The sequence below is a fragment of the Stegodyphus dumicola genome, chromosome 5 (assembly GCF_044657685.1).
Source record: "Stegodyphus dumicola isolate Sdum_Otavi_A_Nest chromosome 5, ASM4465768v1".
NCBI classification, from domain to species: domain Eukaryota; kingdom Metazoa; phylum Arthropoda; class Arachnida; order Araneae; family Eresidae; genus Stegodyphus; species Stegodyphus dumicola.
In genome coordinates, this window is record NC_140772.1 from 201326853 (window position 1) to 201340424 (window position 13572).

Genomic DNA, 13572 nt, shown 5'->3' on the forward strand with positions numbered 1-13572 from the left:
AAAGCAATTCTTATGGGTTACTCAAAGTGACTTTTCCCCTCATTAGTTTGGGTAAATGGGTTCTGTTGGGTTTCAGATTAGTTAACCCCTTTAACCCATTGCGAGCGTTCCCGGCGTATACGCGGGGAACTGTCCCGACAGTTATGTAAGCGAAACTTTACATCTTGTTCACAAAGGGTTAATAACGACTGTTAAATAAACCGTTAGGAAAGGGCATATAAAATATTTTGTCACTTATTAGAAAGACGTAAAACATTCATAAAAATACTTTTATACTAAAATTCTTCAGCTTTTAAATTTACTGCTAATGTCCATCGATACTTTTCGGAAGATTTATCACCCCCCCTAATCACCACCACTAGCACGAATAATATACAGTCTGTCTATCATAAGAAAAGCTCTTGCCAGTTATTCTGCAATGGTCTGTTGCCGTAGAAACGAGCCTTGACCCATTTTCCGTAGCGGTGTCTTGAAGACGAATGATGAACTCTTCTCCCCTCAGTCAAAAATTCCCCCAAAACAAAAAAACAAGAAAGCAACCCTTGGTTCGCCCCTATTTGAAATATACTAGCCCTGTTGCTTTAGCGATCGCCACGCGCCAGACACTATGGCGGGCGCTGTTCTTGTAGAAAGATAGTAAGAAAAGTTCCTTCGTGGGCTGGTGTGGTGCACCGGTCCGCATATCAGACCGGTTATTCGGAGATCTGGTGTTCGACCCCGGATGACGTACATTAAATTTAACGTTGAATTTTTCAAGTATATTCGAATCCCCCATATCTGCAGATTCAATAATCCTCGGTTTGATTTATCCATGATTTACAGCAGATAAAAAGATCCTTTGATGTTTCAAAGGTAATGAAGAGCTTGTCGCCAAATGTGAAATAAGCTAAGCACTATATCCCCACAATAATCGTGACTAGTTGCACGTTCTTACATTTCCTAATGAATGGAACTAAATGGGAGAGGGGATAAAAATTGCAATCTCCGGAGCATTATGGTTATAGTGCACTTTCCTCGATTGATCTTTCCCATAACGGCTATAAGATATCAGCAGGGAAGCACAGCTAACAGTGGTCAAACCATCTGACAACCCCACCCTCGATGTTTACAGATTTTTATATTAAATTGCTATCAGCTCTTCTTTTAACAATCCCCCTGTTCTCCTTAGCGATATTCTATCCCAGCTCTTGTATTCAAATTTTTTTTATTTATTCAAAAGCTTTCAAATGTAAAATTAGGGATGCTACCAGTGCATATTAACTTGAGAGAATTCTAGATATTTTGTCTGTTAGTGAGAGAGCAAATATTTGGAGAGTAAATTTTGCATGTATTAACAACACATTATATGGAGTTATATAGTTTAAGGGTTATTTTATTATTATTTATAAATATCGGTAATGACTTACTCTGCTAGATTTAACAATTTAATCTACGCTTATTTATATATGTTACATTAATATTCCTTTTTAACATAGCGTTTGCTATTTTCCGCGGTATATCCTAGAATGAATTACCCTCGGATACAGGGTATACTGCTGTATCTCAGGCTCCTAAAGTTCGTAGTAATTCCAAAAGTAAACAAAACCAAACTAGAAATTTGATCACATTAGCAGCTTTTAAAATAGCACAAATTAAAATAGGAATAAAAAGAGAAGATTAAGTGAACTACGAGGCTTGTACTTTAACCTGAAAGATTAACCGCTGAGATGCATTGTCAACTCTACTGTTTGGTAGTTTACGAAATCCCTTAATAGGTGAATGCATGAACGGAAATAGTTGCAAAATAGTTGGAAGTCTTAACTATTAGCTTTCCTCTACATACAGAATGTTGAATTTAATGATACTAGAAGTTGAAAGAAAAACATTTCTTTATCAGATTATTCAAATACCTTTATTTTTATGACAGATATATGAGACGCAGCCCGAAGAGAATTTTAGAATTAGGCAATATTTAGCATTACTATTTGAGCCGCAGAAGAATTTGTGCAGACGATTGCTTTCACAAGAAAAAGAATTTGTTTGGAATTCTAATAACTTTGAAACGGACATATGATCTTACCTGTACGGGTGATTATTCTTTATAAACTTATAAATTGATTAGCAGCGTAATATTAGCCATTTCTTTGAAAATTATTCTTTATATTTGCAGGTGCATTATGTTTAAATGTGATAAAATGCGTATGTTTCGTAGATATAGTATAATTTTCTAAGTAACTGGAAAAACGTTTCACACAATACACTTTTTCAAATAAATCATTATTTTAAATTGATAATTGAATGATATTGAGTTTCTTATTTTAAATCTTACCAGTAAATTCGTAACTGATGTCTTGAATTATGAAGAAGAGTAAAGTAAGAATACCGCCAAACCTTCCTCCGGATTTAGTTTCCTACTGTGTAAATGAAACATTAGAAAATTAAATCTAGAAAGAAGCTATGAATTTACCATTAAAGTTCCCCCCCCCCCCAGAATCGTTGATTGAAATGCATAAACTACTTTTCCGAAACCTTTTTCTTATTTCTAATGTATATTTTCAGTGGTGAAGCAGTACTACGAGGTGCAGGTGTATGACGAGTACGTAATCCGGGGAAATACGGCTGTGCTTACGTGCCACGTGCCCAGCTTCGTCAAGGACTACGTCACCGTCACTTCGTGGATAAGAGACGACGTGCTGACGGTTGCTTCCACCGTGCTAGAAGGTGAGCCATTTATTCTTTGTAATCTATCAAAAATTTACAACGCTCAGATTCAGAAAACACAGTCGAATTTCTCAATAGACGTATTCGTTGAGCTGAGGTTCAAACCATTCTGAACTTAAAACAGAATTTCGGGTTTGCGTTTCTTTGATTCGTATGCTTTGAGTTGCGTAGAAATCTGATAAAAATAAGGCTGTAAATTCTGAACTGAACTGACCACAGTTTTATACAAGGTGGCCTAGAATAACGTCACCAAAAATACAGTTTACAGCCGAAGATAAGAAAAATACGTTCCTATTAACATCTGGCTGGAAACGCAGTTTTTACCAGTTAACGGGACTCTGAAATCAAGAGGATGCGGTCTGCATTGGATTATTTAGATTACGGCAAGCATAAGAGATGCTATCTGCATAAGAAGAAAAAGATCTTCATGAATAATATTTTCAAAAACTGGTTTGTATTCACGTTACATGGGGAGAATCATTAAAACTTCCATTCAGGCATCTCGTTTCTCAGGATTTGAACTTGAGTCTGCCTTCGAGTTGTAAAAGGGCAGGGAAACCCCTCTTTTCATTGAAAGTACTGTAGTGAATTCTGACATGTCTTCAACAGCTAATTAACAACTTCAATAGCTTTTTCACGAGGTCCAGCATAGCATATTTAGGGCATCGTCCAAGGGATCCGCAAGGCTCGCAATTAGCCTTTATAATCTCATGTCACCGATATTTAATCTCTCATACTCGTATACTATGAGTTTCCCGATCTTATTCAAGATATTTTTTGCTTATCGTCGGTTCACGAATGCACTGCCAGCGTTTCCTGACTTCTTTAAGGGATATCCTGCATAAATGAGCTATAGGTTGACAGCTGGAAAAAATTATTACTGAAATAATCTAGAAACTACTTACTCTAAAATCTCCTCTTCTACAAACTCTTTACTCTAGAACCCCCCTTGAGATTTCTTCTATTCTCACAAAAACTCTCTTCTGATCGTTACGGGTTTAGCCTTGAAATTTCAAAGTTCCTCAAATTGTCATGAATAAGTGATATTTTCTTGATTTTAATGAACAAATGACTCTTTCATTTTTTACCTTGATTCCTTTTCTTCCAATATACATCCAAACTGAAATCAGATACATTAAAAGCTAGCAGAAATTTTCATGTATAATGAATGTGGAAGGTAACCTTCTGTACGGAATTTTCCGGCCTTAACGCTGATAGGGTAAAACCTCGTCATATGTCGTCAGTTTCGGAGTGATTTCATCACATTGGTGACAAAATTTAAAATCCGGTATATTTTACAGGCCGTAATTAAAGGATCAAGCTTATCTTCAAGCTATTTACAAAATGCTAGTGTCAGTTTTCATTTTATCTTATGGAAAATCACTTAATTCGTTCCCAATTTATAATTTTGGAGGAAAAAAAGAAATAAAAACAACATGTATTTATGTAGAAATGGTCAGTTTTATTTTTAAAAAATTTTGTTTATACATGGTTTATGTAAAAATAGTCATTAAAAGTTTTTAACATAAAAGTAAATTACTTTAACTAATTTTTGTAATTTGGTTTTGTTTTCATCAATTACATTTTTGTCTGTCTGGAGAAGAAAATTTGGGTTGAGTTTGCACTCTTTCAACCTCTTTCTAAAATAATGATATTCTTATTGAAAAAGTGGCTCTGGAAACAACGGCTTGATCTGAATGCCGCTTTTTAAACAGCCACTGTAATTCGCTAGCAAGATTTTCTTTAAATCAATTGTTTTAATCGCTTCTTTTTATTCCTGTCTTTTTTATTCTGTGGAAAACATTTTGATTTTTTTTTCATTCATCTCTTTGTTTTCTGCTTCCTTCTTAATTTCTCTAGCTCTCCAGTGATCAGGTTTCTGCGCCAAATCCTCTAAATCTGATTTATTAACTTCCAAATGCATGGCTTAACCCAAGGTGACAAGATTATCTGCAATATAAGTCTCGCTTTCATGTCCTTCCAATGCAATTCGTTTTATACAATGGGACATAACTTTTCATATGCTAATATAAGTATTCGGTTTAAAACATGCTTCCATACTTGATTAATTAGACGCAAACAATGAAGAATATTTAAATAGCACTTTCAGAATTCTTTTAAGGTTAATTCTGTTTCATTGCTGATTTCTAAACATCATTATGAAAGGGTTTTTTTAAAACTGGCAATAAAATTTTGATCCATTGGTTGTAAGACTAATGAAGTATTGGGAGGCAAGAACTTGACTTTGATAAAATTAAACTCTTCATCCAGATTTTTCCATATGTTGTACGGATGAGATGGAGCATCATTCACTATAATAAGAACTTTTCGTGTAGACTTTTCTCTTGTAGATACCGTTTTAGGCTATCAACAAAAACTTTGCTATAAATTTAGAGAAAAATTGTCCAGTTATTCAAGGTGTAATATTAGCTGTCGATAACACTAAGATTTTGTCTATTAACATACTGCTTTTCAAACCTTAGAGGATTATCAGAGGGATAAACTACCAGCCGTTTTATATTCAAGTGCCATTTGCATTAGCCTGTAAAAGCAAAGTTAATCTATCTTTCATTTGCTTGTGTCTTGGCAGTGTTATATTATCCTTCTCATTGCCATATTATCCTTCTTTTCCATATAAGATCAGTCTCATCGCAGCTGGAAACTTGTTCTAGTCTGTAATCTTCTGACTGTTAGGATCTAGAAGTAAACATGGGCTATGAAAAAAGTTCATATCTCGAAGAGAAGTTCGTGTAGAGGCTAATATGGGATAGGAAGAAATTTTTCTCAAAATATTAGCATGTTACACAATTTTTAAGTCGAGGTGTAAAGAAATACGCGTTCAAAGCATAAGACTATGCATCCTCTGCATGTGTGCTGTTTACAAAGTTAAAACGTATTCTTCTAAGTATTTACAACTATTTCAAATCATATTAAGGAGTAAATTAAATAAATAAACTTAAGGAATTTTAAACTACTTTTAAAAATTGATCGTATATTAATAATAAAGGAAATCGAAGTAGATTAATATCTACCGAGGAGGCACTGCCAACGCAAGAAATTCAAGTAAATAATAATTAAATTTTAAATCAAGATCATCTATCAATTTTATGATACCAGCGTGGTTCATAATTTCGTGTACTGCTATGACGCTTTAAAACAGTAAATGATGTGTGACTTATATTGTCAGAGGCATGAATACATGCAATAATTGATATTTAGGATAATAGTATTTTCTGCATTGTTATTTCTAATAGCTCGTTACAAGACAATTGAATATCAAGTAAAATACAAAAGAAAGACGAGAAAACTGACATCAGTATATCTATAAACTCAGGGACTTCCTAACCATCCAATAGCGGTCCCAAATTGAAATACGGGGAAGAGCAGGACATTTGCGGAGATGTGGCAAGTCCTTAAGATTGCATAAGGGGCAAAAAGAGTCAGAAGCGACATTAGTGCATTGGAGGTGCTTACGAAGGAAGTCATGGAATAAGACGGAACAATGCGACATATTTCATTCTAGCCCATTCGGGTACCACAAAACTGTCTAAACCATGATATATTTCTATTCTTATCTGCGAATTCTTCGAAAACGGAGTCCCTGAAGGCTTTCCTAACAACTGACTTGATGGACTTGTAGGGAAGACCAATTTGTGAGGTTTGAAGAATAGTAGAAGCTCCCTTCTTAGCCAAGAAATCGGCAGCCTCATTACTCTGAACTCCACCATAGGCAGGAATCTATTGAAGTACAACCTCTTTGTCATTACGTGAGAGCCAGTTAAGGATATCGAAACAGCAATCGACAACGGAAGATCAGGAATCACTCTGAAAGTCAATAGCTTGAAGGGCGGATCTGGAATCTGAGAAAACCATCTTCGAAAAATGCCGCAGACGAATCTTTAGTTGTAGCAGGGCTCGGTGAATGGCTGCAATTTCACCGTCAAAAGCAGCTGCATATGGTCCAATGGGTCCGTATAAAGCAAACAACAAAATGAACACCTGCATTGGCATTAGTGAAATCACTCATTATACACTCTCAGCCATTCTTCTTCAGAGTAGCAAGAATTCATAATTTCGTATGCGGTTTTAAGCACTTCTTGTTCAAATCCGAAGTGGATGGAGAAACCTTTGTTTTCAGCAGAGCTATGAGCTGGCTGTGGCTGTGGTGCTTGGAAAACATTTTATTGTGGCCATTCTTGCCACTCTTTTTAACTAACAGCATAAGCTTGCACCGATGCATGTGCAAATGACTGTGACATAATGCGAATGCAATTTGGAATGTAGGCTGATTTTACAGATTTCAGTAGTTTCTTGTGCAGATTCCTCCAGTAGACCCTCAAGTAGTATAGGGCGGTCACATAGAAAATCCACAGCAGCCCTCTACACTCATTCAATCGAAATAAAATTTCAGACATTGATATTTGAAGGTATGTGCTCGTCGGCCAGACGGTACATTGGTTAGGAGAGCTTACTATGGTACCGAAGGTCCCGGGTTCGAATCTCGGTGAAAACATTGATATTTGTAAATGTATAATGCGGCATGGCGGTACTCTAAATATACGGTGAGCCGAAGATCCTCTCGTGTGGATTGGTGGAAGGGCAGAGGTATGGGAGACCTTCGGATCACCTTCCCCAGGGTGCTTCAAATCCCCTCCCCCCGGGTTCCTCTCCCTCAGAATTGGGAGTGGAAAATAGAAGTCCAACCTCTCTTTGGAGTAGGCTTTGGCAACCACTGTTCCATGTAATATGGACAAGATAACAGCAATAATAAGGTATGCGCTCAAGTTTGTAATGATTTAAAGAAAAGAACTCTCACGATTACAGTTACAGTGAAAATTTTCAAAATTTTCGAAAGGCAACGCCCACATTTTTCCTATGCAGATTGTGAAGTAATAGAAGAAGAATGTTTCAAGCGAGCTCGGTGTGCTTGCTTTCACGTAATCTTTTCCTCTTTCTTTCTTTAAATTTAAAAAAAAGAACATTTCACGTAATCTTTTCCTCTTTCTTTCTTTAAATCATTCCCATTGCTGGTAAGACTATTTCATAATTACTTTTATATTTATTCTAATTTTATTTAAATACATAACTTTGTCACAGAACTAATACCCGCAGACAACAATAGCGTACATAAAAGACTAGCATTTTCATCCAGAATTTATTAAGAAGCTAGGGCCGTTATTAATTTATTAATTTATTAAGAAGCTAATTAATGGTCGTTCAGTGCTTTTAATGCTGATCAACAGAAGCTGGAACTCTAACGTACCAGCGATGTGGAAGGAAGCTAGTGATCCGAAGGTCCCCCATACCTCTGCCCTTCCACCAATCCACACATTATTGTCCCAATACATAAGCAGCGAAAACCTTCTGACGAATTCGATGGATATAGGCCAAACCCCCTTACGAGTATTTTGGCAAAAATTATGGAGCGGGTGATCATCGCAAGACTGACCTGGTTTCTCGAGCACCACAGTCGTATCTGTAACTCTCAGGCGGAATTTAGACGTTTTCATTCCACTACCCAGCAGGTGGCCTACCTTAGCCAAAATATTAAAGATGATCTCGACAGCCGCAGATCTGCTTTGGTGGCCTTTGTTGATTTCTCGTCAGCATATGATAAGGTCTGCTGCCCTAAGTTTATCAGGACTAGTATTCCTCCGTATTGCTTTGGAAAACATCTAGTGTCCTGAATGGGAACAGGGAGCTCATTCAAGCTATGCTCGTGTATATGTGGAATAGACAACACAAGTAAGAAGTGTTAACTTTACCCTTTATTCACCACGGTATTACAGGTGTTCCGGCACTTCGGGATACAAAGACCAACCACTTGTCGTCTGAACGTAAGAAAATAAGAATTACTATCTAACTAAATTTAAATAAGAGCTAACTTCGAAAACTTTACACAGATGAATAATCTTAAGATTGACCTTTCAAATTAGTATGTATGTAGAAAGCGGATGACCTGGAAAACTCTGCGGAAAACTATAATACGTCTTAGATATCAAGAGGACTAAATCTCTAGCCTTAAAGGCGGACAGCAACTGACTGAAAGCACGCGTAAAATAAAGTGGCAAGAAGGCACACTCTCTCTCCTAACTCTCTTCTTGGCGAAAAGCCACAACTTAAATACTTAACAAACACGATTTGCATAAACAGATTCTGCCCGGAAGTGGAAAATAAGTAAAGTTTTAAAATAAAATAAACGTTAGTAAAACTTAAGATCCTTATAAGTTAATTTATAAGCTGATTTTAACAGGAATTAGTGGCAATATGTTGCGCTGGCTACGTGATTTCCTTGTTCAGCGGTTCTCTTCTGTGAAATTTGGAAACTCTTTATCCATACTCAAACAAATGGAATCTGGACTTCCTCAAGGCACTGTTTTGAGCCATATTTATATTAACTATCTGACCGATTGGTTGGAAGGAATTCCCTGTATAAAAACTGCTCTGTTTGCGGATGACCTGGCAATGTCGGCGAGTGAGCCAAAGAACACCTAGGACAGGCTTAACGCTACACTAACTGAAGCCCTTGAGCAACTCAGTTTTTTGATGTCCTGACAATGCAATGTCTGTCAAAAAATAAAAAATCATCTGCCATTTCTTCTCTCTAAATAGGCGTCCTTCTGTACCTAATCTTAAATTCCATGGTAAAAAGCGCGAAGCATTAAGGATGTATTCTTGATTCTGAGTTGGAACAGACATGTTGATTACGTATGTCGAAAATTTGTTAAAAGATTTCCTGTTCTTAAAAGGTTTGCTGGTTGCAAATGGGGTTGCATCCAAGACACTTTGAATACCACCTTCAAACTTTTCATTCAGCCAGTCTTCAGTTATTGTAAAGAAGTTCTGGTCTCTGCTGCTCTACGTATTATTACGGACGCTGTAAGCAGCACTCCTGTTCTAGCAATACAGTATTTAATTCAAAAACCTCCAATAAGAAACATCATTAAAAGAGATGCAACTCTTCTTTATGAAAAGCTGATTCGCCTGCCCAGCAGTACTTTTTGGAAGGATTACGACACTAACCCAGAGGATCGTACAACTCAAAAGGGGTTTATACTATATGCTTATTCGGCAGCCGCTGACATGAATGTCCACCTCAATCCTCAACTTCTCTGTAGGCCTGTTTGCTCTTCGGGATATGTAGAGATCTCGGTGTATCTGAAGCTGTATATGCTGGTTAATAAGAGTCATATGAGCGAACAGGAGGTTCGTGCCATTGCTCTATCTACCACTGAAACAAATTTTCTAGAGACACATGGTTACATGAATACGCAGGTGGATCAATGTTTAATAATGAAGATTGGAGCGGGAGCCGGTGTGTGTTGTGATCATTTTTCATGATATGCACTAATGGGAGCTTATTCCATCCATTATGATGACGAAATCGAAACTATTTATAATGCGACTGACTATACGCCTCTCGTCATTCTGCAGAGCGGTGATTTTGTCAGACTCCTTGTCTGCCCTTCAATCTCTTGCAAATACACAATACACAGATAACACCCGTATACTGGAGTGCAGAGAGCTCTCAATCTCTGTTTCTTTGCAGTGGATCTCAGCTCACTACGGGATTCCTGAGAACGAGGCTGTCAACGTTTTGGCCAAAATGTTTGCAAGGGTCCTCTAGAGACTTTTAAAAGGGCCTCTAATTTCATTCAGTCAGACTCCTGATAAAAAGAAGGTATGCCTCCCAGGATAAAGCAAAGGACACTGTGTGGCTCTGCCGGTAAGCCATGGGCCTCTCTGCTTGAGGATACACAGTTGATCCCAGTTTTTTTTAGAAATGCAGCTGTGTTATTTTTCCGCCTTATTACAGGCCATGACTGTTTGCCCGCATACTTGTATTGGCTTGGGTTTTGTGACTATCCTTTATGTCCTCTGTGCGGACAACATCAAATTGTTTATGCTACTCTTCTCGTGCTCTGCACTTATGTTTTTAAACTGTAAAGTTCAGAAATATTGGAAGGCTAGAGATCTAATGGCGTTATAGCCAATCTTCTGGGCGTTTATAATAAATAAATTAATAAGACTAGCATATCTTGGGCTAGCTAGTAAAGAAAGTGTTCAATTTTTCACTTTTATAAAGCAAAGTTCTGCCGTTTGTTACAATTTTGGTTAAATTTGGTATATTTTAGTCATATTACAGTGCTTTATTTTTATTTTCTTGATATACAAAGTTTCTACATGCACACCCTTTGCACATAATGTAAATAGCACAGTCGAATTCTTGTTGCTGCCTGAGGCTCTAACTTACAGAGTTTTAGATTGATAAATTTTCATTACTTTGATTTATATATATTGACTAACCCATTTATATGGAATTTCAAGGTTCGCATCTAGGTGTTTCATGCATGGAATAATATTGTATTATATTAATATATATTTAAGCATAGTGTAAATAATAATATATGTTACACATATATTTTTCCTTTCATCGAATGTAAATATATCACAAGATTTTCTCAAAGATGAATAAGTGTCATTAAAAAATTCAGAATATTAAATAAAAACTGTGTTTGCCGTATTTTTAGTACTTGCTGAGTGTTTAAGATTTCTTTTTTTCCCAATTTATCATACTATGTATAAACTACTATGTATATTTAAAAACAGTAGAACTGAATGTTCGTTATTTCTAAAGTCTGTTTTACTATCGGGAAATGTTTTTATTGCCTAAAAATATTTCCCATCTTTTTCGCTCCTCTTTCTCTTTCTATAACATGGGATCTCAACCATGTAGAATCCCCCTTCGGGATTTGGTCAACCTTTTATTTAGCTGTTCAGTATTTTGTTTTAGTTTATAAATCTAAAACAAACTGCTTTTATTCAAGTTTTGGTATTTATCAGCATTTTTCTATAATTGCTATATTTATTTAATAAAACACGTTAAAAATAAAAATGTGTAGATATTTTTAAAGCTTTGGAAAGGAGAGGGGGAATGAACTTCTATCGGTAGTGAAAGTGGTACGCGGGTCAAAAAAGATTGATGACCCCCTGTTCTATAATTTTAGAGACAATATCTATGTTTGTTTCATCAATCTGATTAAATATCATTATCAATACATTATAAAGTCTCGTATTGTTTGGAAACATAAATTAACGAGCTCTAGAAAGACTGTAGTGGAATTATCCTCAGGTCTTAGGATACAGACAAAGTCAGAAGAGGGTGTAAATGACCCTTTATTCAATTGCAAAGAGTTTACAAACGACCCCACTTGGGTGTACATAAGCCAACACTTTCGGTGTTGCTGAACTTAAAATAAAATGTAATTAAACAAGCCTCACGACTCACAGGATGATTTAATCGCCCAAGAAGGCTCTGACTGGTAGATGCCGGTGGAACAAGCCTAATGGCTAGAAGTACTCAATGCCACAGAATTAAATCGCTATTAAGTCACGGTAACAACGTGGCCTTAACGCAGGCATAATACGTTCTAAAATTCATAAAACACGCTTCCGAAACCTTCGCTTAAATAGCACATCTTTCTCCTTTAATTTGAATGAACGGGCGCTAACTGATTAACATTCTGGCAGGAAAGCGTGGTTAAAAAGGAGAGTGAAAGGAAAGTTGCTTTAACTAAAAATTAACTATTAGTCAAAATAAGTAAAGAAATCCTCGCAACACAAAAGTTTTTTAAATGTTCTATAAACGCTTGCGCTATATTTATTTCATACATCGAGTAATAATCAAATATGGTAAGTGAATATATTTAAATTTGATACGTTGAATAAGTTCCTATACGTATTTTTGGGAAAACCAAAAGTTGTATTTACACTTTTCTATTACTATTTCCAGTTCAAGTATTTCAACCTAGATATAAACATGAATTCTACAGTAAAAAGTTCTGTACAAGTGAATGTGACCATTATATATATCTAAGGCAAATATATGCACATAGATTTTTCATTCATCATAAAAGAAGGCTTATAAATGTCGGTTTCAGAATAATTTCATTTATAATTGTATCTGCATTTATTCTTTCCTTTGTTTCGTAGAAATGTCTTCTTTAAATGTTCTTTTTTGGCAGCAAACTATCATCATGCACAGTAATTTATGTGTCTGCCTCAAGAAGTCTGTTCTTCAGATGCAATAATTTCTTCAGATGCAAAAACATACATGAATTAAAATATTTCATTCCGATTTATTCCTATTTTACGATACAAATCTGAAATCCCTTTGGTCGCATTTTTTTTCCTGCCCAAGCATTATTTTCAAAATATAAAATTTCCTGAGGAAAATACTTTAGATCCATATATGAATGAATGTTGATAGTCTTAACTCTGTATTAAAATTCTTTGTTCTCGAAGAATGAATGCAATTTCACGTTGCAGAGAAATTTGTATAAATTAAGGAGTAGAAAACATACGCTAGAATATTTCAAAATATTTTTAGGGAAAGAAAAAAGATAATAAGAGGAATTTTAGTTAGAATGGAAAATATTTTATTATTCGTGTGTCGTGTATTTGCACGAAACACGAATTATAAAATATTTTATATTTATACGAAAATATGCTTTCAAACAAATCATTTTCTTACGTTATTCATAAAAACTCTGGCCGCTGATACCTGAAGTTTTTAGAGTTAATAGACAGAGAATAAATATATATTTTTCAAACTTAAATCATTCTAAATATTTCGAAGAAGTGATCATTTTCTTTAGTAAGCAGATTTCGCGTCCTATCAAAATGAAAAGTGTTGCAACTTGAGAGAAAATTGTTGCGTATTTCATGCGCAAGCGATTCATGGATATAAAATACACAGTTATGTCTTGGATAATTGTGTCCTTTATTAAATAACTGCATACATCTTCAAGTGGTGTTATTTACAACGAATTATTATCATAAACAATTCTTTCTGGCTTTTAGCTTTACGAT

At 35.6% G+C, this 13572-nt stretch overlaps 1 protein-coding gene across 5 annotated transcripts in view; it reads left to right on the plus strand.

Moving 5' to 3' along the window:
- Positions 1–13572, plus strand: part of LOC118189810 (cell adhesion molecule Dscam1-like) — a 451139-nt gene that overhangs the window by 215219 nt on the left and 222348 nt on the right. For all 5 annotated transcript variants that reach the window (XR_015041386.1, XM_085817549.1, XM_085817551.1 and 2 more), the window contains exon 4: positions 2539–2700. Coding sequence is in view for 4 of the 5 variants with exons in the window: in XM_085817549.1 (XP_085673675.1) it covers positions 2539–2700 (162 nt within the window). In the remaining variant the exon portion in view is untranslated. The remainder of the gene's footprint in view (positions 1–2538; positions 2701–13572) is intronic.